The sequence below is a fragment of the Capsicum annuum genome, chromosome 2 (genome assembly GCF_002878395.1).
Source record: "Capsicum annuum cultivar UCD-10X-F1 chromosome 2, UCD10Xv1.1, whole genome shotgun sequence".
Lineage (NCBI taxonomy): Eukaryota > Viridiplantae > Streptophyta > Magnoliopsida > Solanales > Solanaceae > Capsicum > Capsicum annuum.
In genome coordinates, this window is record NC_061112.1 from 138,853,613 (window position 1) to 138,879,992 (window position 26,380).

Sequence of the window (26,380 nt, forward strand, 5' to 3'; positions counted from 1 at the left end):
TTTCAATTGGACACACTACTATCTATACAATTTCGTTGTTGCCAGACATAACAAGCTGAAAATTCATTCTATAAATAAGATATCGTATCTAATTGTCTGAGATGGAAAAGAATATGCCACATGTTAGAAATAATGTCACTGAAACAATGTCTGATTGTATATATGTGACATTTTATTTTTAAAGAATGTAAAGAGAATATACCACATTCTATAAATTTATGTTTTTTTTCTGTTGATGCAGTCATTAATTTTTCTACATACATTTTAGGTCTAGAAGAAAATTTACATTTGATTCTATGTTACAACCAATTAAAAAATAGTACGAACAAAACTCAACAAGACTAAATAATTGATAAATAGATAAATCACAATATATACAAACAACTTAGTTAGCAAGAAACGGAGAACGTACTAACAACCACTCTATATTTCATACGCCACTTGATAACTATCTGTTAATTGTTAATCCGAAATCGAATCAACCATTATCTTATCAGTTCGCTAGACGATTAGTACATTCAAAAACCGATAACTAATAAGTCGAATCATTAACCATAATTATTCATCCAACTCGCCGATAAACAACCCTACTTACGTGAATGTCTATATCTTTTTATATTATACAAATTATACGATTATTTTCACCCTCACCTTTTCAACAATTAGACACTTCTTCAAAACGATTTTTTTGTTCTAATAAAATCAATCTATACAACCAATATACAATTATATAAACTTTTTCGTGATGTCCTTGAAAATGGACCATCCAGTGTGCCTTTTTCTGTGGAAAATGATCTATCTACTACTACGTAGTTATACAATGAAAAAAGTCAGAAAATACATGTATTGTGGCGGGCTCCTTTTGAATGGATCAGGAGGGAGGTCCATTTCGAAACAACGAAATTGGGTCCCTTAAAGGTCCATTTCTGGTGAGTACTGCGGCGGGTCACTTGAGCCCCGTATTTTGTTTTGGTCTTTGCCTTGTCAAGGGCTCAAGGCAAAGAGCTTTTCGCGTGACATAAATTTATGAGTTTAAGTTTGGTGTACCGTTATTGTATTTTTTTTTTTTTACACCATTATGTGATTTTTACCTATTGTAGCAGGTCATTCATTTTTATACTTTTACCTGAGAAATGGATGACCTGCTACAACAGGTAATAGTTACATGATAGTGTAAACAAAAATTACACCAACGGTGCACCAAACTTAAATTCTAAATTTATACTTATTTTTTTTTTGAAACCTTAGAATAATTATTAGTCGCTATAATCTTTGTTCTTCGGGTGAGCATTTTGTGTGCACCGGATTGGATAAATCCCCTATTGTGTAATAGCCTGCTGCACTAGGCAAGTCCTGTGCAACAGACTCGACTCAAAAGGTATTGAGAGATGAAATGTAAACCACACTATTCCGTGCTACAGTCTCGACTCAAAAGTTATTGAGGGGATCGATCTCAGGTCATTCGTGTGGGTAACCACGTCCTACAACTCTTAAAAGAATTTATGTCTCGCTAGGTAAAGTTGGACTACTAAGAGTAAACCCTGTGATTGGATGAATTGTAGCTTCAATAAGACTTGCAAAATCTCTTTCCCCGCTATAGTAAATTGTTTTTTTTTTTCTTCTTCAATACTTATCTCATTGTTTGGGGAAATTGTTATTGCTGTAAGATTAGTAGAATTTGAAATGGGATGGTTCAACGACCAAGCAGACCAAATAAACAGTAGATATCACCATCGAATAACAAACAATGATTTTCATACATATCTTCTAGTGAAGTGAACGCGAAGAAATGAATTCCCCTCCACCTAGCTCCAATAAGCTAAGCTCCTTCCTAGCTAAAAATGATTTACATGACATTCTTTATTAGGTAATCCTAGAATTATCCCACCAATTTCTAACAAACAAACCTCTTCCTAGATCCTTCGCCTACTCATATATAAGTCCAAATTGGACAAACCAAAATTCGACAATTAGACAAAATCGTAGTCAACAACCTTAATGCAGTTTGGTTTGGAGTTCTAATTACTTTTGATCATTATTATTGCAGAGATATAAAAGAGAGAAGAAGCTGAGTTACGTTGAATATTGTTTTGTTACATTATATTGTGAGACTACTTGGAAAAAATGGAAAGGGAAGACGGAGTGGTGGTGCGAGGACGTGTAGAGATTGATATGCGGAAGCCTTTTCGGTCTGTGAAGGAAGCAGTTATGTTGTTTGGGGAAAAGGTTTTGGCTGGAGAAATTCATGCTAAGCACCTCCAACAGGTTCCTTTTCCTTCTTTAATAATTAACAGTCCATCACGTCTATGTGATGCATTAATTCCAAGTCTTTTTAGGTTGACACAATTGAGTTCTAGTTTTTATGAGTTAATTAAGTTATGGACTTATGGTATAAATTAAATTATCAGTCTAAATAATCTTTCATACTATTAAGGCACTCAAAAGGATATTTACGGGCAAGTGTGTAGCATATACTAGTAGCTAATATGCTACACACTTTTCGCTGGATGACAAGCATAAAGCTTTCATTACTCCCTGCAATTTATGATTAGTCTGCTCAACTTCAAGTGCAGACCAAGGCAAATGATGGACAAAATCAGCATAAATTTGGAGCAGTAAGAGTTGAGCTTGAAGAGACAAAGCAAAGCCTCCAGAAAGCCAAAGAAGAAGGAGATTTTATGGCTCAATGCCTTCAATCTCTTAGACAAGAGCTCGAACAGACGAGAAGAGAGATACAACAGTTGAAGAGTACAAGAGACATAGCACCCCAGCAGAAAGTGCCGTTAGCGGATTCTGATCATGATGATGAGATTCACGAAGAGCTAAAATTCATTGAGCAACCATCGTCAAAATTATTAGTTGAAGTTAAAACACAAACCGGAGAGGATATTGATGATGAGGAGGAGGAGGAGATCGAGTTCGAGAAGAAGAGGTCTGTCAAGTTTGCTAGTCCTCCATTGCTTACTAAGGTCATTGCTGTCAACCAGGAAGAATATGTTAAGAAAGAAGCTGGTGAGAAAAGCCCTTCACAGCCCAAGAAGAAACTGATCAAGAGGAAGCCTTTAATCCCTTTAATTGGTGCATTGTTCTCCAAGAAAAAGGGAAATCCGGAAAATGATCAAACTTCAAAGTAAATTCTTTAAACATGCAGTTGCAGTAAAAGGAAACTAGCGAAAATTTTTATTTTGTGCCTCACACAACTGACAGTAGTCATGTGATCGAGTCTTCTTTTTATCTCACAATTTAATGGACCCAAAGTATGTTAACTCAAATGTGTAAGGATTGGGTTCACTAAATAGTGAGTAAAAGGATCAGTAGTGTGAGGCACATAATACATTTTTTGGAAACTAGCTATATTACTCTACCAGGAAAATAATCTCACCTCGTTTTGAATAAGGAAAAATGGTGGAGGTTTCAAATTGATTTGTACCATTTAAGTTGTTACTGTTACGTTAATGTATTTCATCTTATTAGTCAAAGTAAGGTGCAAATGAGCATGCATATGCAGAATTAACTCAACTCTTGCTGGCTGCAAAGTTGCCCAAAGACATGCATCTTGTAGTATATCAATTATTGAGGCTCTAACAAGTACTCCTTCCGTCCACTTTTAACTCAACAACCCTTAAAAGAGCAATAAATAAAATGACATTTTTACTATATCAACTCTTGAATATAATAAATTCAATGATTCGAAAAAGGCATTGGGAAATGATTATAATTAATAATAAGAGTAAATATAAAATTCGGAGATAAATTATTTCTTGAATTTTTAATCTGGACAAGTAAAAATTGGATATATATTTTCAGCGCAGTGGACAAGTAAAAAGTGACGGATGGAGTAACAATTGGTTGCCTCTTGGGGGTAAAAAACAAAACTGGTTGCCTCTTCAGTGTAAGGCCATCGTCAATTACTTGAAGTAGAACATATAGAGCAAAATAAAGCAGAAAAATGAGCCATAGACCCTTTCAAGTCTTTAATTAGAAAAGGGATAAGTGGGCTCCACAATATTATTAAGTTAAAGGAAATAAAGTCGCTTAAATAACTAGACAGTTGTTTGACAACTGCATTAGTTGTCTCAACAACTATCAAAGTTGTTGTCGAACAACTTTAATAGTTGTTAGGTAACTTTTTTAATTGTTGGAGCAAAAATGTTTTTAAAAAAACTGATTTTGTTTTTGTCCCTTTTACCCAATTTTTAAGACTTGGAGTAACTAGTTTGTCCCTTTTGATGTGTTTTCATTTTTGTTTTTTTGGGCTGTCAATCCGAGAAGCCCCTAAAGTGCTCTTGAATGGGCCAAGCCCAATACATTGTCAGCAACTACTTCATCCTCGTTTTGCACCCAAACAAGGTAGATGAGCCAAGCCCGATAGCATTGGTACATTTTGCTCTTCAAACGGTATAGTCTTTAATTTTTGCCATATAGAAATCGAAATAATACTTAGTGGGACATAAGTAAGTTTTTTAGAAATGAAGTCATGCTCTGGCATAACATGTGATTATCCATAGTCTAATAAAACTCACCTATAAAATCCCATAGACGACAAGATAATTTTACAATTAGTATCATTTGTCATTCAAAGTGCGAAAATCATATAGAATCTCATAACGTACCATCAACTAGATGGAGACATATGACTAAAAGTGCTACGACTAAAGTTAAATTCATGATTAAAATTTTAAATATAAAAAAAATTTATATTTTATTTATGAATAATATATAAATAATTTAAATATGCATATGTGTGTGTGTATACATATATATACATGTATATATGTGTGTGTGTGTATATATATAAAATTTTTATCGATTCGGTTTGGTTATTTTATCGGTTATTTTAGAGTAAAATCAAAACCAAACCAAATAAGTATCGGTTTTAAAAATTTAAAACTAAACCAAATCAAACCTAACCAAATGTCGGTTCTTTTAATCGGTTTGGTTTGGTTCGCGGTTCGATTTGATTTTTAACCAAACCATGAATACCCCTAATCCGAATATATAAACTAAGTGCTTCCTAAAAAAAAATTATTTGTTATGAGAGACATAAATTAAATATTAGTACTTAAACAGGGGCAGAAGTGCATATGACCAGCCCAATTGAGTTGCCTTGTAGTTGCTTTTCCTACAGTTTAGTTACTAACAGTCGATGACTTAATAGAGAATAATACGTGATGTAATGCTATTTCATGTTTTCATTGATCCGGCTTAAGATGTCAAATTTCCATTCAACTCGTAGTTGCTTTTATGTAAATCCCAAATGATAATTAATCCTGCATTAATTAGACAATTCATAAGCTTGGGTTGATCGTATTCAGGTTATTGAGATGCAAATTCTTTTAAAAAGTTCTCGCTTTCTGATATGTGCGGAGTTTGAGAAGAAACTGAACCACAACGGAGATGTAAAGTCTGAATATCATATATATCCCGTCTTTGATTTCTTGACAGTGTGCTAGGCCTAGACAGTCGTGTGTGTATATTTTGGGAACACTGAACGTGCATGATTTGATAGTGCAATTGATATATATATGATGTCTCGAAGATTTTATGTCATATCTTTGATCTCACAAAACACTGACACTTCCTTGATTCAGAGGAACAGTATAATCTGTCATGTTCATGAATGTTTCAAAATAAAACACAAAAGGTTAAAGCTGCAACTTCTAAATTATCCCACTTTCATATATAGTCTCGGGACTAATCACAAAATTAAGCAGTCCAGTAATCTGTACCGCAATTAACTTTTAAGTCGGACAAAGAAAATTCAATTCAGAAACAAATTAAATGAAGATTTTCGTTCATTGATATACAAATCTTGTGTAATCTTCAGATTCTCATTTTCCAAGAGACACCAATTTTCAAAGTAATCTAATCCTTAAAATTTGTTTCATTTTTGGTCATCATCTTGGTATACATAAGAGAATGGGGGAAGAACATAAACATTGGAGGTTGGTTAGTGATGGGATGGGATGGGATGGGACAAAAACCAAGAGAATAGTGTTATCTGGTCGGTTATATATTGAATATGGACCGACGTAATGGTAAGGGCATGAATATTTATTTATATTTATAAGAAAGAAAAGACTGCTACTATTCTCCTATCAAACTAGGCTCACATGCATGCATGTGAAAGTGAAACACTTCCACACAAGACAAGGATTTTATTAGCTTCCCATTCTTTGTCTCGGTATTTTATTTTTTTTCTCAAGATATTCCACAGCCGGCAGCCGTGAGACGAATTCTTTGTTCCTCTGTCAGCATATTAAGCGATAGAAAATTGGCCACAGAATTTGCTTAATTCGCCAAAAACGAGGATCAAACCCCCGACTTCTTGCTTAAGGGACATGATGCTGAACCACCATACCAACTCTAGTGGTTCTTTGTCTCAATACTTTTAAACCATGAAACAATTTGAAAACCCATTTTTATATTATATATTTTGTGAATATCTATAATTTTTTACTCAAAATGGGCATTTCCTCTAACTTTAGTTTACTCAACGAGTGAGGGGACCATTAGTTTAATTAGTTGTCATTTCGTTACACAATTAAATTTAAGTTGCTGGATTTCTGGCGTACGTAGCCTCCGGCATTGAGTGTTGACTTCAATGTGATTCGCAGCATTTCCAGCAAGATTTCCGGCCTTAATAATGGCCTTTTCATATATTTTTCATTACCAGACATTTTTCACAAATAATGGTATAGTTTTAAAATAGTTAACTTAATTGATTTGACAATAAAATATTTATTTAAATTTTATTTTACTAAATTAACCTTATCAATCATGCTTTGAATATATAAATCTAAGTATATACACTTTATTTAGTTATTTAATGATAGAAATAATATTGAAAGAACATAACAAAGTTCTTTTTATTTCATAAAAAGAACATTAAATTGAAATAAATATTTTTTAAAAAGTGTCAACTAATCCCTCCATCCCAAATTACCCATCTCAAATTGAGATGACACATTAATTAAGAAAAATAATTAATAACATGACTAGTTTATCATAGTACCTCTATTAAATGATATTTACATTTTAATTTGAAGAAAAAGTAATTAATACAAAAAGTAAAACATGAGAAAAATTTTTATCTCTTCATGATTAGTTAAAAAAGACAAGTAAAATGAGAAATTAAATTAAAAACTTTGGAGCAAATAATTTAAGACGGAGAAAGCATTTTGAAACGAAGTGAGTAATATCTGCTTCGTTTTTTTTTCAACTTTCTTTTTAATGTAAGAATATTTATTAGAACCCGGCCGTCAGCAAAGTCAACACTAAACATGAGTTGATGACCTGAAAACCATAAGTAATACTCCCTCCATTTTATATTAGTTGACCTCTATAGACTTGATATATCTATAAAAAAAATATATTAATTAGAGGTCTATTTTACTAAATTAGCCTCATTAATTATACTTTGGAAATATAAATTTGAGTAAATACACTTTATTTAGTCATTTAATGTCGAGGGTAGTATTGAAAGAACATACTACATCCGTTTTGGAATAAGTGAATTGTTGGAGTATTTACTAACGTTTCAAAATAAGTGAATCATTGATTTTTTTTTCAAATTTACCCTTATGATTTGACAACCAATTAACTTTTGAAAAGGTATTACAAGGTTAACTTTTTCTTTTTGGGGGTAAAAAAGAAAAGTTGTGTTAAATTTACGTCTTTAATGCTTTTTCCTTAATCTGCGTGTCAAAATCCAACAATTCATTTAATATGAAACGGAGGGAGTAATAAAATCCTCTTGATTTCATTAAAGAAACAAGTAAATTAAAATAAATATTTTTAAAAAGAAAGTCAATTAAAATAAAATGGAGGGAGTATGTTCTAATTTATGCAGTATTCTGATAATAACGAGCGGTTGAAAGTAATCAAGTAAATAAATAATGTCTACTTTTATGTGACAATACATAATATACATTTACCTTTTGGTGATTTTATATAATTTAAAATACATACAGAATTTATCTTTAAGCTTCTTTTCTGTTTCAAAGAATTTGTTGGTCTATAACGCCACACAAAAGCTTTCTTAAAGCACTTTCTTTCTTCACCTTGGTTCCTAAATTTATGCCACCGTGACAACTTGCCTTTGCGTTAATTAAAGTTTGAGCAGATATTACACTTTGATGACTGCGCCTTAATGATTATACAACTTTGTCGCAAAGCAAAGTGCAAATAGTAATTAGGTACTGCCACTAATTTTGTGCTAATTATAATTGAACAATTATGTCTTCGAAAAACAACCAAAAAAAAGGGAACAATCACGTTAACCATGATTTCATTTTCACACTGTCTTTTAAAACTAACCAATCATAGTTTTATTCATAATGATGCGGCACTTGCTCATTAGCGGAACTTCAAAAATTGCCTTAATAATGTAATTTAAAGTCACAAAAGAAAGATTCTTCTTTTATTTAATTTTTTTGTTAATATAGTAATAAACTTTGGTGTCTCTTGATAATTATTAATTTTAGTGATCCTAATACCTGACTAAGTATATTTCATTTCTCGTAAAAGTTCACAAATTTATCAGAGATATCAATTGTTTCATTGTTTAATCACTAATGTATTATATTAAGCTTGCATCGTTATTACTTCATTTTCGATAGTTTCAAAAATAACTCAAACACATAACATATTTCTTACGTAAATGGATAAAAAACATATTTTAATTAATTAAAAATTAAATATATTTAATCAAATATCACAAAATTTTATATAATTTGAGGGACCAAGCCTGTTATTTCCCCCCCTACGGCCTACCCCACACCCCCACACTCCTCGTTTTTTTTCATATTTAATTTAATCAGCTCTAACTTTAACATCAGCCCGTTCTAGTAAGTACTAGTATATATTCACCAACCATGTGCTTGGAACATTGCTAACAGATTCCCACAAGCTACAACCACAACATCCAAAGAGCATCAATATATCATTATTCTTTTCAATGGAGAAATCAAAAGGAAGAAGAAGAAGAAGTATGAAGAATCCATTTTGCATGCCAAAATTCAGAAGCAACAACAACTGCAGTAGCCGAAAAAATAACCGGTTATCCCCCATGTCATTGTTGGATCGATTTCGGGAAGCTGTTTTCAGATTAATCATGTTATCTGCTATGTCAAAGGCAACACAACAAGATCAACAGCGATCTAATTCGTCTCCCATTTCACATAAGTCTTGTAATTATTCACATGAACATTATCACAGTGAAGCTGTTGCTGACTGTATAGAGTTCATTAAGAAGTCCTCCACCATTGATGAAGGCGGTGACTCCTCGGAGGTTATATTTCCTGTTCCAGTTATATGAAAGTTTATATTTGTATCAACTAGGATTTTTTTTCCTTTACGGTTGGAGCCTGGAAGGCTTGGTTTGACACGAAATATTGTAAATTGTTGTGTAATGGAAAAATACGGAATATTTGGTTTTGTAGTTTTTATATTCTTTTTTATGTAAGAGATTTTCTATTTTATATGTCAGATATATTCATTTTTAGACATGAAAGAATTTAAAAAATTATTCTTTTTAGTTTGTAAATGATTATAAGTAATTTAGTGAGCTATGGGATTTTTTTGTTCTTTTTGTTTTTTATGCACTGTACATGTTTTCAATAAGAGGTGATTCAAAAACTTTAATGAAGGGATCCAAGCAATTCACATATAAGATGTAAATGAAATGATTTTTTTCAAGGCAAAAACAATAGAGGGAAGCTTTTTTAACTAAGGCGCTCTCTCTAAATCTACAAATTAAAAAATGTTGAATCATTGATTTATCAAAGTAATTAAAATTTAATTTGAAAAATTGAAAGAATCATCTTTTTGCATTTATTAGGATTTTAAGATGAACGTTATGCAATATATTTAAAGGCTCAAAATATGGTCCCTTAAATTTGTACATCTACTTGAAATCATCTCTTAATATCATGTGTTGAGCACTAATAGTCCTCGGGGGTTCAAAATTGGTGCACATCGTGTCATAGTCTCTTTTACGACTTTAACACAAGCGGCAAAAGCAGCAATAAAAAGAAAAGTTTAATTCCTTAGTTGGATCAATTAAATTTGAGATCAAATGGTCTTTTAACTCCTGAAGGGCATGCAATTTGAATTTTAAATTTAAATTTTTGACTTGAAATTTGTGTTTCAGATTCTAAATTCACTTAATGAATTTTTATTTTATTAAACTTTAAAACTTGACCTATAAGTTATATTTTATTAGAGCTGTCAGTATGGATCAGAACCGTTGGGTTGATTTGTCCCGGTTTATAGGGTTGAACTAAGATTTTTATAGTCCGTTTAAGAACAAGGCTTTTTTGCCCGGCTCGTATAAGTCTTTTGGCCTGTGGGGCTTGAGCAATATAAGCTGGGCTGGTTTGTGGGTCAAATAAAAATGATTAAAAAATAAAATAGAGTATTAAGAATTAAAAAAGGAGTCCAAACTCAAAGTATATTTGGACCATCATAAATATTTAAATATTAAATATGTTTATAAAATATATAATTAATTAAAATACTAAATTTTTTAACGAATCAAAAATATTTGATGAATGTAATATTGCGATGTTGAACACACTATAACTCATAAGTGCCATGAGATTTTTTTTTAGGAATTCATTTTCACTTTTAATGGACTAAATCTTGACCTTTTTTTGTGTGTTTTATTGTGATCAATTAAAACAAAAATAGGTTAATATTATTATTTAACTAGTTATATTATTACACATTAACAACTTCATTTGTTTTTCAACATCTCTATTTGATTTAAATTTGATATCAAAACTTATTTAATTTTACAAATTATTTGATTTTTTTTTGTAAATTTAAGACTTATTAACAAGTAGTAACGTCATGTAATATTATATTGTACATATTTATTTAATTACCAATTTAAATTTTAAATTAAGATTATAAAAATAATATATTTTAAAAAGTGGGCGGGCATGTGGGGACCTGTAGCCCACAGTGATGGTTTGGGTTTGTTATTTTCTGACCTGTCATGTTGATGGGTCAGTCCAGCCTGACCCGTCAAACTCTAAAGCCCGTGTGGGCTAGGTCGACCCGTATCTACAGTTCTTTATTGAAACAAAATTATAATTTTAAATTTTATAAAAAAAGATCCATACTTTGCGTGAAGAGATTATCTATACCACGTGAGAGGATTATATTGAAGAATAACTAGGCACTATAATTATCAATTTATTGAATTAAAATATTTGATAAAATTATATATATATTTTAAAGTTTGCAATAACATGTAATCATAAGTATTCTTTTATACAAATAACGTTAAAAAATGTGACTTATTTAGTGTAATACCTTAAAATATTTTGATAACTTTTTTATAAGTAAAAATAACATAAATCTCAACCTTGTTAAAATTATTTACACTCTCTCCCTTTCCTTAATTACTTTACTCTCTCTCTCCCGATTCATATATACATAACAAGGCCGACATATACGTAGAAACCTTTGTATATGACAAGGCCGACATATACATAATAAGACCGATTTATATACATAACAAGTATGACAAGGCCGATATATATATAACAAAGTCAATTCATATACAAACAGGGCCGACATATACATAGAAAGTGATGTCTATGTATTTTTAGAGAAAAATAGATTTTTTGTTAAGTTGTGGGTTTGTGTAATTTTTAGTTTTTATAAACTATACTTTATTCACTTGATAAATAAATTACTCTCTAATAAGAGGGAATCCGTGGGAGAAGCAGGCAGGTCTCCGTCAATATGCCTGCTTCATCAGTTGCTTTCTTCGTAATTTTATTATGTCATTTCTAATTAATTATTAAAAAAAAATTACAAAGTCATTTAAGTATTAAAACATTTATAATAATTGATGTTAAATTACTTGACGTTTTATATGAGACGCATTTAATTTTTTTTGCAAGAAAGAGGGAATCCGTGGGAGAAGCAGGCAGGTCTCCGTCAACATGCCTGCTCTTGGCTCCTTCATCAGCTGCTTTCTCCGTAATTTTATTATGTCATTTCTAATTAATTATTAAAAAATTATTACAAAGTCATTTAAGTATTAAAACATTTATAATAATTAACGTTAAATTTACTTGACGTTTTATATGAGACCCATTTAATTATTTTCGCAAGTATTTAATTATTATAAGTTATTTATATATTAAAAAATTAATAATATTTAATAAAAAATTAAAATAGATACTTAGGACATATCTGCTTCATTTATTTCACCCATAATTTGACTGTATCACCCATAATTAATTATTATAAGTCATTTAAATATTAAAAAATTATTATAAAGTCATATAAGTATTAAAAAAATTAATAATATTTAACGTTAAGTTTACTTGACGTTTTATATGAGACCCATTTAATTTTTTTTCGCAAGTATTTTTTATAGTAATTTTTTTGTATCACTTCTAATTAGATATGTCTTTTTCGTTGTGTCAATCTTGATTTTACTATGTCACTCCTAATTAATTATTAGAAAAAAGGACACTCTATAACACTTTTTAAAACAAATTGCTCAAGTTTACAAACTCTTTAAAAAGTGGTCAGTCGGATATACTATTTTCACTTTATAGTCATTTCCTAATTTGGATCATTTTAGTCTACGTATTCCATATACAATGCTGATACAATATTCAACTTGGGCAATTCGGCCCTTTTAAAAATATTTTAATTTTTTTTTGCTATAAATTTTTTAACTGATCAGATATTCTGATTTTTTTAATTTAAAAATAATAATTAAATTATATAAAAATCATATAATTGTTAAATAAAATATGTATCTATATAAAATATATGTATATAAATTGTATAGTTCTATCAAATATGTATATGTATAATATATATATAAAAATATGTAGAAAGTGTATGAAAATTATATAATTGTTGTATAAAACGTGTAAGAATAGTGTACAATTATTGTATAAATTGTATGTCAAAACTGTAAAATTTTCATATAGAATATTTATATGTATAAGATATGTATAGAGACTATATAGGAAGTGTGTAGAAACGGTAGAGAACAAGTCAGTAAATTGAAATAGCTAGAAAGTGAAATTTAGATTTCATGGCCATTTTAATTTGAAGTGTCATTTTTGTCATTTCCCCTAATTGTTATGACTATTTAAGCACTGTATCAATTAATAATATTTGATAAAAAAAAGTAAAATAAATATAAAATGATAAGTTAATAAAAAAAATTACAAGTATTTTTTATAGTAATTTTTTTATATCACTTCTAATTAATTATTGCGAGTCATTAAGACATGTCTGTTTGGCTGCTTCAATCTTAACTTTATCATATTACTCATAATTAATTATTATATTTATCTAAGCATTATGACACTTAAATTGGAATAGAAGAAAAAATATTATACATCACAATAATTTAGAACTTAAATTATTTTAAAAAATTTAATTGACTATTAATGCCACAAAAGTTTGGACAATGCGAGCGATATATATTATTTGAAAATTACATAAAAAATATTATAAATTATAATAATTAACAACTTAAACTATCTATAAAAAAATTTATTATATATTTTTAAAAAATATTATAAATCACAATAATTAAAATAAATTTTTTTAAAAAATTTGTTGGCCCGCGCATTAATAACTAGTTATGTACAAAGTGAAAATTGGTAAGAAAAGGCAACACTTCCTAAAAATATATGTTTAAACAAAATCTGGACTGGAAATCAAAATCTACCCAAATTCATGTCCAAAACATCCAAACGGATACTAAGCCCAATTCTAACGGGTCCCGGAGTTAACCCAGAGAATACCGCGACATCTCCCCGCTCGAGTTCTCAGTAGTAAATTTCTGTCATCGGTGGTACACAATACAAGAAGAATCTACAACTCGCTTGTCATCGAAGAGCACCATGGCAGGTGTGGTAGAAATTGCGCAGCAAATTGAATTGCCTTTATGTTAGTATTAATCGGCTATTTTCCTCTGCTTGTTGACGATGTCAATTTATTATCAGGTGGTCAAACTGAGAGAGAAGAGAAGGTTTCATTAGAGACCACTGAAGAAATCCTGCAGAGTATGGAAGTCGGCATGACATTTCGCGACTATGTAAGTTCCGGAATTTGGAACTTAATTTTAAAAATCTTAAAAATTGTCCTCGTTTTTTTTTTTTGGTTCCTTTCTTAGTGTTATTGTTCATATTGGTGCTCGTTGAGTGCCTCCAGGGAAATATTAGGTTCAGAGAAAGCGGCGGTAGAATTGCTTACAGCATGGTGTGTGTAACTGCCTAATTCAATACCATAACGGATAACCCTAGCCGAAGTGCTGCTTGACCTTTAAATTGGGGAAAGTCATGTTTTTTCTACGCTAAATTTTAGATTTCATTGGTTCAATATCAGCTTTAATTGGTTCAATGCAGTTGTATTATCATAATTTATGATTTTGATGATGATTATTAATCTTAAGAGCATTATACACAACAACATACCTAGCGTAGTCCCTCAAAGTGGGGGTCTGGAGAGGGTAGAGTGTACGTAGATCTTACCTCTACCTCAGAAGTGAGATAGAGGGACTGTTTCCAATAAGCCCTCTGCTCAAGACAAACACTGTCTAGAAAAAGACGACAATGGAATTACAAGAGAGAATTGGTAGTAACCAAAAAACAGATAGTAGCAAAGCAGAACAATACTACAACAAAATAATACTATGATCGAACCACACGAAACAATAAATAGTAATAGAAATCGAAGAACAAGAAACTACAAGAGTAATCCTATGCCTACTAATAAGGTGTAAGAGCAGTATTCACCTTCTAATTTTAAAGTTCTGCATTTGTGGCTGTTAAAGTAGTTGGAGAACTTGCTGGTGAAACAAACACTTCTATTACTCATTCCATTTCATGAAAAAGAGAAATAAATATACATAGGCATGCAATATAGATGCACAAATATTTGCTGCTATCTGACAAGAGTACTAAGACCATTTTAGTTACCTTTTCCTCAAAAAAAAAAAAAAGAGTACTAAGACCATTTCAATTCTTATATTGAGAGTTGCTTAGTTCATGCAACGGTTATAATATAGGATTTTCATGTATGTTCCAATGTAACTTATGTAAATATTAGCTATACGCACATAGTTTTGTTCCAGAGACTAAATACTGTAGCAGTAAATTAGAGTTGCACTTAGTAATACAAAGTTCTATACAGAAAACCGATTACTGTACTAATAATATAGAATTATACCGGTGGTTATTTTTTCCTTATAGGATAAATAGAACTAGCCCTAAAATAATATTGTAATATAATCTTTATCTTTTTTTTTTTTTTATAATAATATTGTAATATGATCTTCATCTTTTGAAATGTAACAATATGATGTATATTCTGGTCAATACCTTGTGTTTAGTAAGGTTGACGGTATGGTATTATGGACTAACTATCAAGAGCTATGGTGTGATCACCTTGCAACTTTCTATTTAGAATCCTTATGAAGTAGTTACAGTTGCCTTATTATCTTCTTTTTGTTAGATTTATGTCTGAGAAAATTCTGTTTGCTAAACTATCTGCTGTTCTTCTTCACTAGAGTGTGTAGGATTTAATATTGACATAGATTTTGAACTACACGCAGAGTGGTAGGATCAGTTCGATGGATTTCCATAAGACATCAAATTTTCTGGTGACAGCCAGTGATGATGAGTCCATACGTCTATATGATGTTGCAAATGCAACGTAAGCATCTTTCCTTTTGCTTTATTGGTAATATATATACGTAAAATGATTCATACTTTCTTTCTCATTGTTTCTTGGTTCTTTTGTCAGGGAATGCTATAGTTCTTTTAGTCTACGAATACATGATAGATTGGAAAAGTTAAAAAGTTTGTTCTTTCAAGAGCTCAACTTAAATATGTTCTTATATTCCTTCGCCGCCCAAAAAGAACAATGTTAAATAAAATGGCATATTGGTTGTCAAAAAATGATGTGCTGCTTCACCCTGTAACCATTTAAATTCCTTTCACATGTATTAATCATTTCCATTTGGAGCTTGAACTCATCCTCTTTTTTACTTATGATGAACCAGATTAGTGGAAGTGGCAATTTGTCATAAAAAATAACCAAGTTAGCAATCCTGCATAGATAGGCTATTCCATTATTGTATCTATGTTAAAGAAGGTCCAAAGGAAGAAGATTCAATGGTGCAATAATGTGCCAAGTACTCAAAAACGTCTCTCAAGCAGTTTGGCTTTCTCAAAATCACACTTTCCCTGTAATCATCTCCTGAATGTCAGTGTCCTACATTAGATGAGCATTTGTTGAGAAATGCAAAATTACTAAAAAAAGAAGCTTGAGATCATCTGCTGAGGTGGGTTCTAGCTCACTTGGTGAGCTCCTTCCTTCCACGGTTGAGGTGTTCAAACCCCATCCCTAGTGTAGAAAATTAAAAAGAAAAGGTAAACATAAAAAAAGGAAAAAAGGAGATCATCTGCTGTATTTCTGCTTCTTTTCAATCTCACACGAGCCTTATGAAGTGAACTTTCCATTTGAAATTAGAAATCCTCAATAGTGTTTTGTTATTGGACTTGATAGGAGCTAAGATCCTTGTGGCCTTCTCATTCATCGTTTATTAGATTGTCTTGGCTCATAAAATAACTTCACATTTTATCATTATTAACCAAGGTGGCTTCTCATAGAAAATTGGGCAAAATACTCTTCTTCTGTCTCTTTTCCTTCTGTTTTTTTTTTTGGGATATGTATTCTTTTCATTAAATGTCATCTTGCTGGAGATGCTATTTATATATCCGTCACTGCAGATGTTTGAAGACTATTAATAGCAAAAAGTATGGGGTCGATCTTGTTAGCTTCACTTCTCATCCAACAACTGTGATATACTCCTCCAAGAATGGTTGGGATGGTATGCACCTTATTTTAAGATGTTAAATTCCTGCACTCAGTCCTTGTAAAGCAGAACGAGTTGATTACTAATTTGTCTAATGGATTGTTTCAGAATCTCTGCGACTTCTTTCATTGCATGACAACAAGTACTTGCGATATTTCAAGGGTCATCGTGACAGGCACAGTTCTAAGCAGTATCAACTTTTGTCTGTCTTTCACTGACTATCAATCCTCAGTATGACGTCTGTATTTGCCATTTGCAGGGTCGTCTCTCTTAGCTTATGCTATAGAAAGGAGTATTTTATCTCTGGTTCACTTGACCGAACTGTTCTGCTTTGGGATCAAAGAGCTGAGAAATGCCAGGTAAAGTCCGCATTGACATTATTTGTTCTCACCATCTGTTTTCTTCATTTATCTGATTAATTAAATAAATTTACTGTTCATAGGGCCTTCTTCGAGTGCAAGGAAGACCAGCTACTGCTTATGATGAGCAAGGCCTTGTATTTTCTATTGCTTTTGGAGGATATATAAGGCTGTTTGACACACGCTATTATGAGAAGGTTTTGCATTTGATACATGAAAATGAATTACTTGTTTGATCTGCGTAATGTTTGTCAATTGCATCTCTAGCTTTCATTAATTTGTCGAAAGTTAACTCTTTGAAGGGACCTTTTGAAATTTTCTCTGTTGGTGGAGATGTATCTGATGCTAACATCGTTAAGTTCAGTAATGATGGGAGACTTGTGCTTTTGACAACTATGGATGGGCATATTCATGTGCTTGATTCATCCCGTGGCACAGTGGTGAGTTGTTTCCATCCTTAAGTTCCAGAAGCATTTGAATTACTGTTGTGACTAAATAGGCTCTGCGTTTACTCTGATATTTCCTGCAGTTATCAACATATAACGTGCGGCCTGTTTCAAGTAGTTCAACACTGGAGGCATCTTTCAGCCCAGAAGGAACGTTTGTTATATCAGGTAATGATTTTGTCAGGATATTCATGCTGGGCTTCCGTAAACTAACACTTCTCTGGCTCGTCTTTATTGAACTTACCGATATATTTGGTTATCGACCATTCTTCTGTTATTTGGTAATGCAATTTTGTGTACTACCGTTGGGTCCTGATAATAAACTTTGCTTTCATACTGTGTTGATCTGCTTGTAAGTGGTGGGCGCACATGGCTGGGGTTGCGTAAATGCAGAAGATTGCTTGAATTTGACTGGCTGCTTGGCTCATATATCTCCAATAATAAGAGTTAACATTGTGTGTAGCAGTAGCAGACTTAAAATAAATAGATATAAGTCTCTTTCCAATATTTTATGCTTTTGGATGAGATTGTCCCCTAAGCCATCATGGACGAGCAGACAGAGGTTATGTCTCATTGCCATCATTAAGAAAATTTTTCCCTTAGTGTTTGACCATAGAAAAAGAATGTCGTAATGCATGCCTAAAATATATATAAATGGTAGTATCCCCTCTTAACAGTTTACGTTTTTTGTTGAGATGGACTTATAATTCAAAATTGTTCATGCAAGATGGATAATATTAGGAGTGATCTTCTTCAACAAAGGGAGCAAGTAGCGCGCACAGGATATAATGAGAGAAAATCACTTAAAATGGCTGTCATATCCTCCGTAGACCTCAAGTATACTGTATGTAGACCTCAAATGCGCTAGTGCCAAGTGTAACAGTGTGATGATTGAAGGTGCTATAAAACTTTTGGTAGACCTTAAATCACATGTTAGGTAGTTGTCTCAAAAGACCTAACATCTCTGGTAACCAAACCAAAATTAGCTAAGAACAGACTATAATAAAAGCAAAGGATCCATATAGGCGATACAACTAGTTGGGATCAAACACACTATTTGTGTAGGAATATGTGTGTGGTTTAAGTTTAATGAACCCTTAATTTGCATTCAAAGGCAAAATATTTAGAATTAGAATAAATGGACATGGGTAAAGTGGAATCAATATATAGGAATAGGAGGATTCTTTTATCATACACCAACAGATTTATGATTGAGGCCTAGTTGATTGATTGACAGAACTGTAAATGCTATTGACTTGCATGGTCTGAGCTCTTATTGGCAGAATATATGCATTTGCTTAAAACACCCCTTCTCTTTTTCTGCATTAAATTTAGACCATCGTTTTCTTGTTTCTTTCAGGATAGGTTAGTTCATTAGTGAGTGTCTTCACAAGTATATAGATAGAAACTTAGAAAGTACACCTAATGGAAGTGGTGCACTATAAAAATGGAAGTGTTGTGCTCAGTAGTTAGTGGTGAGATGATCTTAAGCCTCACCTAGAAAATTAGTTAATTTTTTTTTTGAACAAGGTAAATTAGAAAATTAGTTAGTTAAATCTTTCTAGAATAACTTCATTCTGCTTAGGAGAGAAAGGAGGAGAAAAAAAGGAAGCTTATTCATTTTGCCTTAGTTAGCAACTTGTCTTTTAGTTGGGGAAGTACTGTAACAGAAAGAATTATTTGATATATTATAATTTATAACCCATGAAGCTGCTCAATAAGAAACCGATGAGTTATGGTGGAATCCAAATGCAGAAAGGTGTACCGATATCAGTTTCTTTTGTTCCATAAATGCTTTAGATGCATAAGTTCAGTTTCTCTATAGCCAATTAGGCTCAGTGTTTTTTCTTTACTTTATCCGCAGATTCATATCCTAATGAATGGGGTTATGTTAAGAGTTTTATGGTCATAGAATTGTTTTTTTCCAAGAAAATTTATTTATATATGCCATTCCCCAAAAGAAAGAGAAGGTAAAATGTATAATATGTTTTGCTTTGAATTACCTTGCAGGATCAGGTGATGGTAGTGTCTTTGCGTGGAGTGTTTGGAGTGGTAAAGAAGTATGAACAGAGCCATATTTCTGCTAATATGAAACCCTTTATATTTGCATGTGATGTGATAAGAAGTGTATAGCTAGTTCTGTGGGAGATTCACGATCTGAAGTCGTAGAGTAGGTTAATGGTCATATTCTCTTGCAGGAAACTTTAGTTGTAAATAAGAAAAGGAGTCTCTTAGAAGGAAAAACAAAACTTTATGGATCAGTTTATTTCTCTTTGCTAGTTTTATGGATCACTCAAGCAGTGTCTCCTTTCCTCACCCCCTCACTTCTCTATTGCTTCTCTTGCCTGTGTGTGCTTCCAGCTTACTTGCTGTAAGTTCAATTCTCTTGGTATCATGCCACACTTGCAAGAATGAGATGACAAAAATGTTGTTTGAATTAATCTTTAAGTTGAATCACGGGTTTATTATCAGTGGTAAATAGCTTGACAGAACAAAAAGTGATCCGAAAATAAGTAAAGATTCATAGCTAGTAGTGTAAGGGAAAATGTATCACTTAAAGATAGAATTGGAGAAAAAAGAAGATTCCAAGCAATTGTGGCCATAAAGAACCGGTGAAGCTTCCTGCTTAGAAGAGATCTTTGTATATTGTTTAACTTTGCTTGTATTGTTTAATCTAATTCTTCTATTTGCATCTCTTAGGTCGCCAGTTGGATGAGTACAGATACCGAACCACCTATGATCAAGTGGGCTCCGGGAAGCTTAATGTTTGTGACCGGTTCTTCTGAGCTTTCATTTTGGATCCCAGACTTGTCAAAATTAGCAGCTTATGTGGGAAGAAAATAAAGGAATTTCATACAGTGTCCATGTGTTGGAAAGTGATAGAACAAGGCCTCCGAAACCTATTGGATCGTTCCTCTTGACCATTGTCTGCATGACGTTAGGATTTGGCTGATCATAATGCATGCTCCTCAGAGTGCTTTCTGAAGTAGAAGACTGGGCGATCAGGTACTCAAATGTTCTTCATGTAGAGCTCAAATTTTCCTTCCTATGTCTAGCTTTCCTTAGATTAGTTGTTGCATGTTGTCAATTTGTTTTATGTTGAGACACTGCCATGTACTGATGCCACTGGTTCTTACTTGGAGACATTGTTGTTTGATTATCCAATCCTCTATTTTGGTTTGTATACAGTGGTGTGGAATTGACAGGTCTTTCTCCAATTTGTGTTTATAACATTAGGTGGCGGTTTGAAATACATGCTAAATTCTTTGGTCATAATCATACCTCCAAAATATGAACTTACTTCTTGACATGAAATTGTTCAGTGCTAAACATTGGTTACAATTTTGGATTACACATCTGCTCTAAGTAGTTGTGATAAGTTCTTCATTATGGTGATATACTTTTGTCAGGAGAACCACCCCCACGCACACACACACTCTCTCTCTCTCACCCCGTCTTCCTGTGAAACATGCTATTGCAGTCTTGTACGGATTTTTTGATGTCCAGAGTTATCAAATGAATTGGTTGTATAATTACTGGGGAAAGAAAATGAAAGCTGTTAAGGCAAATAGTAAAGTCCTTAGGTGTTACAGAAAAGTTCTCAAGTTTGAGCAATACTTTAGCTGACCCTTGACTCATCTAAGCAAGGAGCCTATGTCATTGGAATCTGTAGTTTATAAAGCAAATTGGGAGTAGATTCTGTAGAAGGTAGGACAACTTTGGTTAGTTTGTTCTTAAGCACTTAGCTATGGTATGTCTATGTGCTATGGCCTGGTGATCAATGTTATGTGAGAAGAGCCATAAGGCTTTGGGGTCAAATCCGGGCAGAGGCAAAAACACAAGGTGATTTGTTCGAATTTGCCACCCAGTACCTATGTTGGTGGAGGTAGCAGGTACCCCGAAATAATCGAGGTACGCAGGGACGAACTAGGACACCACCGCCATCCTTTTTTTTTTCTTCCTATTATTAGTTCAGGAACTGGCAAGATACCACGTGTGTAGAACATTAACAAGCATTGCTGTAGTTCAGATGTCAGGCACCTGAGGACTCCATTTTTGCCCTTTCTTTTGCTTACAAGTCTGCCTGTGAATGCTGCATAATATCCTGGTTCTATCATAGCACCATGATGACAATAGATTTTGAAAGCTAATCCTTATCTTTCTCTCCCCAAAAGGCAGTCTCGTAGATAAAGATACCTCCTTTTTTTTTCGCTGAATGACGCAACTTAGAGAATAGAAGTCCCCTTGTGGATGCTGCATAGTCTTGGTTCTGTAATAGTATAAATATGAAATCTGCTTGTCGAAAGAAAAATTATTGTGCATTTTACTGATGTTCTGTCTTACATTTGCAGTGTCGGTTACAAGAAAAAATCAGTAGTTGGGAGGTTGACGGATTGTCTGGCTGAGATCTGTGGTGGTATAGTTCTATTATTGAATTGATTATGAAACTTTATTTATTTTTTGAAGACCACATAGTGTTTTTTCACAAATGGAACTTCTAACACTTTGAGGGCATTCATATGATTAATGAGATTGGACTTTTGGGTGCTCCGCCTCGTAGTAAGTCTCGATTCATCCTACTGTGCCTGGAGATGCAGCATCTGGAGAGACTTTCTGATGTTGTACCTCTGATGGCATTATGACTACACATCTAGAATTTCAAGATAAAAGTAAAAGAAAAGAGGAATTTGATATTAGCGATATCAGGTATAATGCTGTAGATAAATTGGATGGTATTTCCATATTTGTTTCTTGTAAATTACTTGATAGACTTGATTATTTTCCTGATGTTTCGTGTCCATATTTGGGTTCTACTGCTTCCCTGCTCTAGTGCGAGTTGCAATAGCTTTGATCAATTACATTTCGGTTTGTTACAATACACGACAAACTTATGAAAATCTTTGGTCTGTGATTTTTTTATTTGGAGTATTCGATGTCTTGTTATGTAAAACTGATTTCTTATGATGAATACTTTTTGCTCGGTGAACTTCTTTGTTTGGAATGTGACCGACCATGTTAATGAGTTTGAATTATTTCAAGACGCTTATTGATTGGTTTAGAGTTGGTAAGCGAGCGATCATGTTAGTAGTTCTGTACTTGATGAAGTATAGCAGAGGTGAAATTGAAACAATAGGTGAACGAAACTGAAATGTGGCCAAATTGCCTGTATGTTAGCAAGTGAAAATTATGCTGGTTCTTGCCTCACCTTTTACTCGTAAAGGACATTACGTACTAGTGGATTCAAAAAGTTTTAAAGATATTCCTGGATCCACAACTAAATCTCCAAGTATCCATGAACTAGGAATGGAAGCATTGTCCATAATTTCCTCATTGGCACTGTTTTTCTCCAAACACATGCTCATTATAAGTTCAAGAGGACAGTGCTCCAAAGGGAATGAGGGTCATCAAAACCAGTAAAGCATGAGAAACTTGTCAAACCAAATATGGGAAAGCATCCCAACCAAATCTTTGTGATTGGGACTGGCTTCATAATAGTTGAGAGAAAAAAAATAGCTTTTGAAAGGCGGTGGGGCCAAGGAAGCTTGTTGATGGAGGAAAATTCACTACAATATGAATGCAGTGTTATATGTGCCCATCACCATAACTGGCCTGGACCATCTACGTCAGTGGCCCACTTGTCAGTTAGATAGCTTTGTCTGTTTTTCTTTCGAGTCTGGTGACTTGCTTCTTCACGAGTCTTTTTCTTTACCTGTCATAATTATCTCCATTTTATGGAGGGGTGCTTGCGTGGGAATGAGTTTATGGGTAATTTTATTTATTTGCTAAAATAAAAGATGCATAAATCAATGTTATAGTAAATAGAAGGGTTTTTCTACATCTTATTTATTTATTAGATATGAATATTTTCCATCTTTTTTTCTATATCATTTCTCGAGTCCCATAAGTTTGATCCCTGAGAATTTGACCCATTTTTAGATTGATAAAAGTACTGCGTGAAATCTTCAGTTTTTCCCGTTTCCTGATCCCTATACCATAGTATATATATTGAAGTTGTAAAAGATGGATTCAAAGATTTGAAATTAGTGGATTGGTAAGTGTTATTTGAAATACATGTGATGTCCAACTTTGTTTTTCTTTTTCCCTCATCATATGGTTTCAGCACTCGATGGCTCGGTAGAGTTGTGCTCAAACTTGTCCTTCCGAAAGGCGCAGGCCACTGAACAGCTAGGATTCAAAATTCATTTTTCTATCTTGAGCCGAGGGTCTATCGGAAACGGCCTCTCTACTTCCTCGGAGGTAGTGGTATGAACTGCGTATATTTTACTCTTCCCAGACCTTACTTTGTGAGAATATACTGGGTCTGTTGTTGTTTGTTGTTGAGAGATAAACAAACTATTTATCAAACTATTTATCTATTCTTTTCGGAGACAAGACTTGAAGACATTTTTCATTTTTAAGTGGTAAACTTTATTGCCTTATCCTAGTTATGTTAAAGGAAAACTTCACAATGAGAAATGGATATCAAATTATAGATATTATGCAAGATCAGTTTCTAGAGGAATAAAGGCCTTTGCCTTTACATACGTGTAATGTAGGATGGATCACTTGCATTATCCCGATCACACATTTTCGGCTTAGTTGTCAAGAGGATATAATATAGTTCAGATTACCAACTGCAACATATTTCGAATTTCAGTTGTCACAATCGAATTGAATTTTCTTTTTCCCATAAACTATAGTATTTCCTATGAAAAAAATGAAGGTGTGTGTGGAGGATGCTGGCATTGGGAACCACAGAGCTAGCCAGTATAGAGAGTGAAAAGGAGCATGTATGTATGAAGAGACGTGCAAGAATTTCCTGGTGATATTTACTATGAATAAAATATAATACTTCCTCCTTTTCATAATAAATGAATTGTTGGATTTTGACATAAAAAAAAAATATTAAAGACATAAATATAACACAATTTTTTATTTTTATTCCACAAAAAGAAAAAGTTGATCTTGTAATACTTTTTCAAAATTTAATTGGTTGTCAAATTATAAGGACAAATTTGAAAAAAAATTTTAATGATTCACTTATTTTGAAACACCAATAAATATCTTAATAATTCACTTATTTCAAAACGGAGAAAGTAGTACTAGGAGGTGGTGGGGTTGGGGTTCGGGGGTTCAAACCTCAAAAAAAAAATGTACAAGTTTAGTGACTCTTTTTCCTCCAAAATAACGGCCGCATTATAGTGGGGGCAGACACTTTATGCAAAAAAATTCTCAAAGCTCATGATTTTGGCATTGCAGTTCACGATGAGTCTCCTAAAATCATGATCATTGGAAAATCTTTTAAAAAGTGAACTATTTGGATTGGATGAGATTGGATACTATCAACAAGCCCTGACCAATTCACTCACTGTCACTAACTGCCTTTTTACTCTATATATTAGTCCCCTTAGACCACTTAGGATTTCAGAGCTAGGCCAACCCATTGGTATGTCTGTCGCCCTGTATTAATCCTTCAGCTTCACTGCTCCCACGCGCCCTTCATTGTCTGTGACCGAATTAAAAAATAAATAAATAAGAGCAGTAGTTATTTTGTTTTTATTTTATGTGAAGATATTTCACTTATCATAAATTCATTTTGGCACACAAGTCTTATTAAACATAAGAACCCATTTAATTTACATTCCATGAATAATAATGTCAAAATTATTATCTTGCACTGCTAATGATACACTTGATTCCTCCGTTTCAATTGCTATGTTTTACTTTTCTTTATAGTCTATTATATATATATATATATATATATATATATATATTATACAAAATTATTCAGTAACTAAAAATCTAAAGAATGTAAACAAATCTTTGGTAGATTACTATCTAGGAATTGTCTAATTTAAGGATTTTGATACTCTCATCCATATTCTATCTTAATTAGTAAGGTCGCAGAATATTGAGCCAATACAATTTTGGGATTTCCTAGATGTTCTGAATCATGCATTGAAGGAGAGCCTTGGACTAACCGGTAAAGTTGATTCCATGTGATCAAGAGGTTACAAGTTCAAGCTTTGGAAACAGCCTCTAGCAGAAATGCAAGGTAAGACTGCGTACAATACACCCTTGTGGTGGGATCTTCCCCGGACCCTGCACATAGCGGAAGCTTTAATGCACCGAGCTTCCCTTTAATTTGTTCTAGACCATGCACGGGCTACATCTATGTATTCTACCTTGGCTGATATGCTCGGTCAATGAAAACAAGTTCTTCAAGTGACATTTATTTTTATCTTCACCACCCCACACTCCTACTCTCACCCTTACCTCTTATAGATATTTATCTAGATTATATATTAAAAGCTTTTAAGAAAATATTTTTCGCTTATATATTAAACACACAAAAATAAATTAAAAAAATTCACTTATTTTCCTGAAAAACTGTTGTCATAATATCCTACCGAATACACCCTATATTTGAATCCAATTGATCCCTTAAAGTACTTTGTATCAAATAATGCCTCGTGTCCATTCTTAAAATCAAGGACAAAACAATATGTATCAGAATTTAATGAGTTTTAAATATAGAAATGGTATTTATCTTTATTGAATATATTGTAAAATATGTCAATAAAAAATTAAAAACTGGAATGGAATGAAACGTATAAAGTAGTAGTACGACTACGAGTTGTCCAATTAGTAAGCATCATGGCAAATCTTTTAGGAAAGGGAAAGGCCAGGCAACTTATTGG

At 32.7% G+C, this 26,380-nt stretch overlaps 2 protein-coding genes across 3 annotated transcripts; both read left to right on the forward strand.

Annotated features, from left to right (window-relative positions):
• Nucleotides 1-1,812: 1,812 nt before the first annotated feature.
• LOC107861314 (WEB family protein At3g51220) lies at nucleotides 1,813-3,373 on the forward strand. Its single transcript, XM_016706657.2, has 2 exons — nucleotides 1,813-2,265; nucleotides 2,574-3,373. Exons 1-2 carry the CDS (start codon nucleotides 2,125-2,127, stop codon nucleotides 3,132-3,134), a joined length of 702 nt encoding a protein of 233 aa, XP_016562143.1. The 5' UTR covers nucleotides 1,813-2,124; the 3' UTR covers nucleotides 3,135-3,373.
• A 10,298-nt stretch (nucleotides 3,374-13,671) lies between these two features.
• On the forward strand, nucleotides 13,672-22,229 carry LOC107859884 (protein ANTHESIS POMOTING FACTOR 1). 2 transcript variants are annotated; one of them, XM_016705032.2, is made up of 12 exons: nucleotides 13,675-13,902; nucleotides 13,998-14,089; nucleotides 15,608-15,708; nucleotides 16,788-16,888; nucleotides 16,982-17,048; nucleotides 17,133-17,232; nucleotides 17,316-17,429; nucleotides 17,535-17,672; nucleotides 17,762-17,846; nucleotides 19,689-19,738; nucleotides 20,379-20,684; nucleotides 22,031-22,229. In XM_016705032.2, exons 1-11 carry the CDS (start codon nucleotides 13,896-13,898, stop codon nucleotides 20,520-20,522), a joined length of 999 nt encoding a protein of 332 aa, XP_016560518.1. In that variant the 5' UTR covers nucleotides 13,675-13,895; the 3' UTR covers nucleotides 20,523-20,684; nucleotides 22,031-22,229. The 2 variants fall into 2 exon arrangements, with proteins under 2 accessions (XP_016560520.1, XP_016560518.1); XM_016705034.2 differs by lacking the exon at nucleotides 19,689-19,738 and having other exon boundaries at nucleotides 13,672-13,902.
• Nucleotides 22,230-26,380: the final 4,151 nt, after the last annotated feature.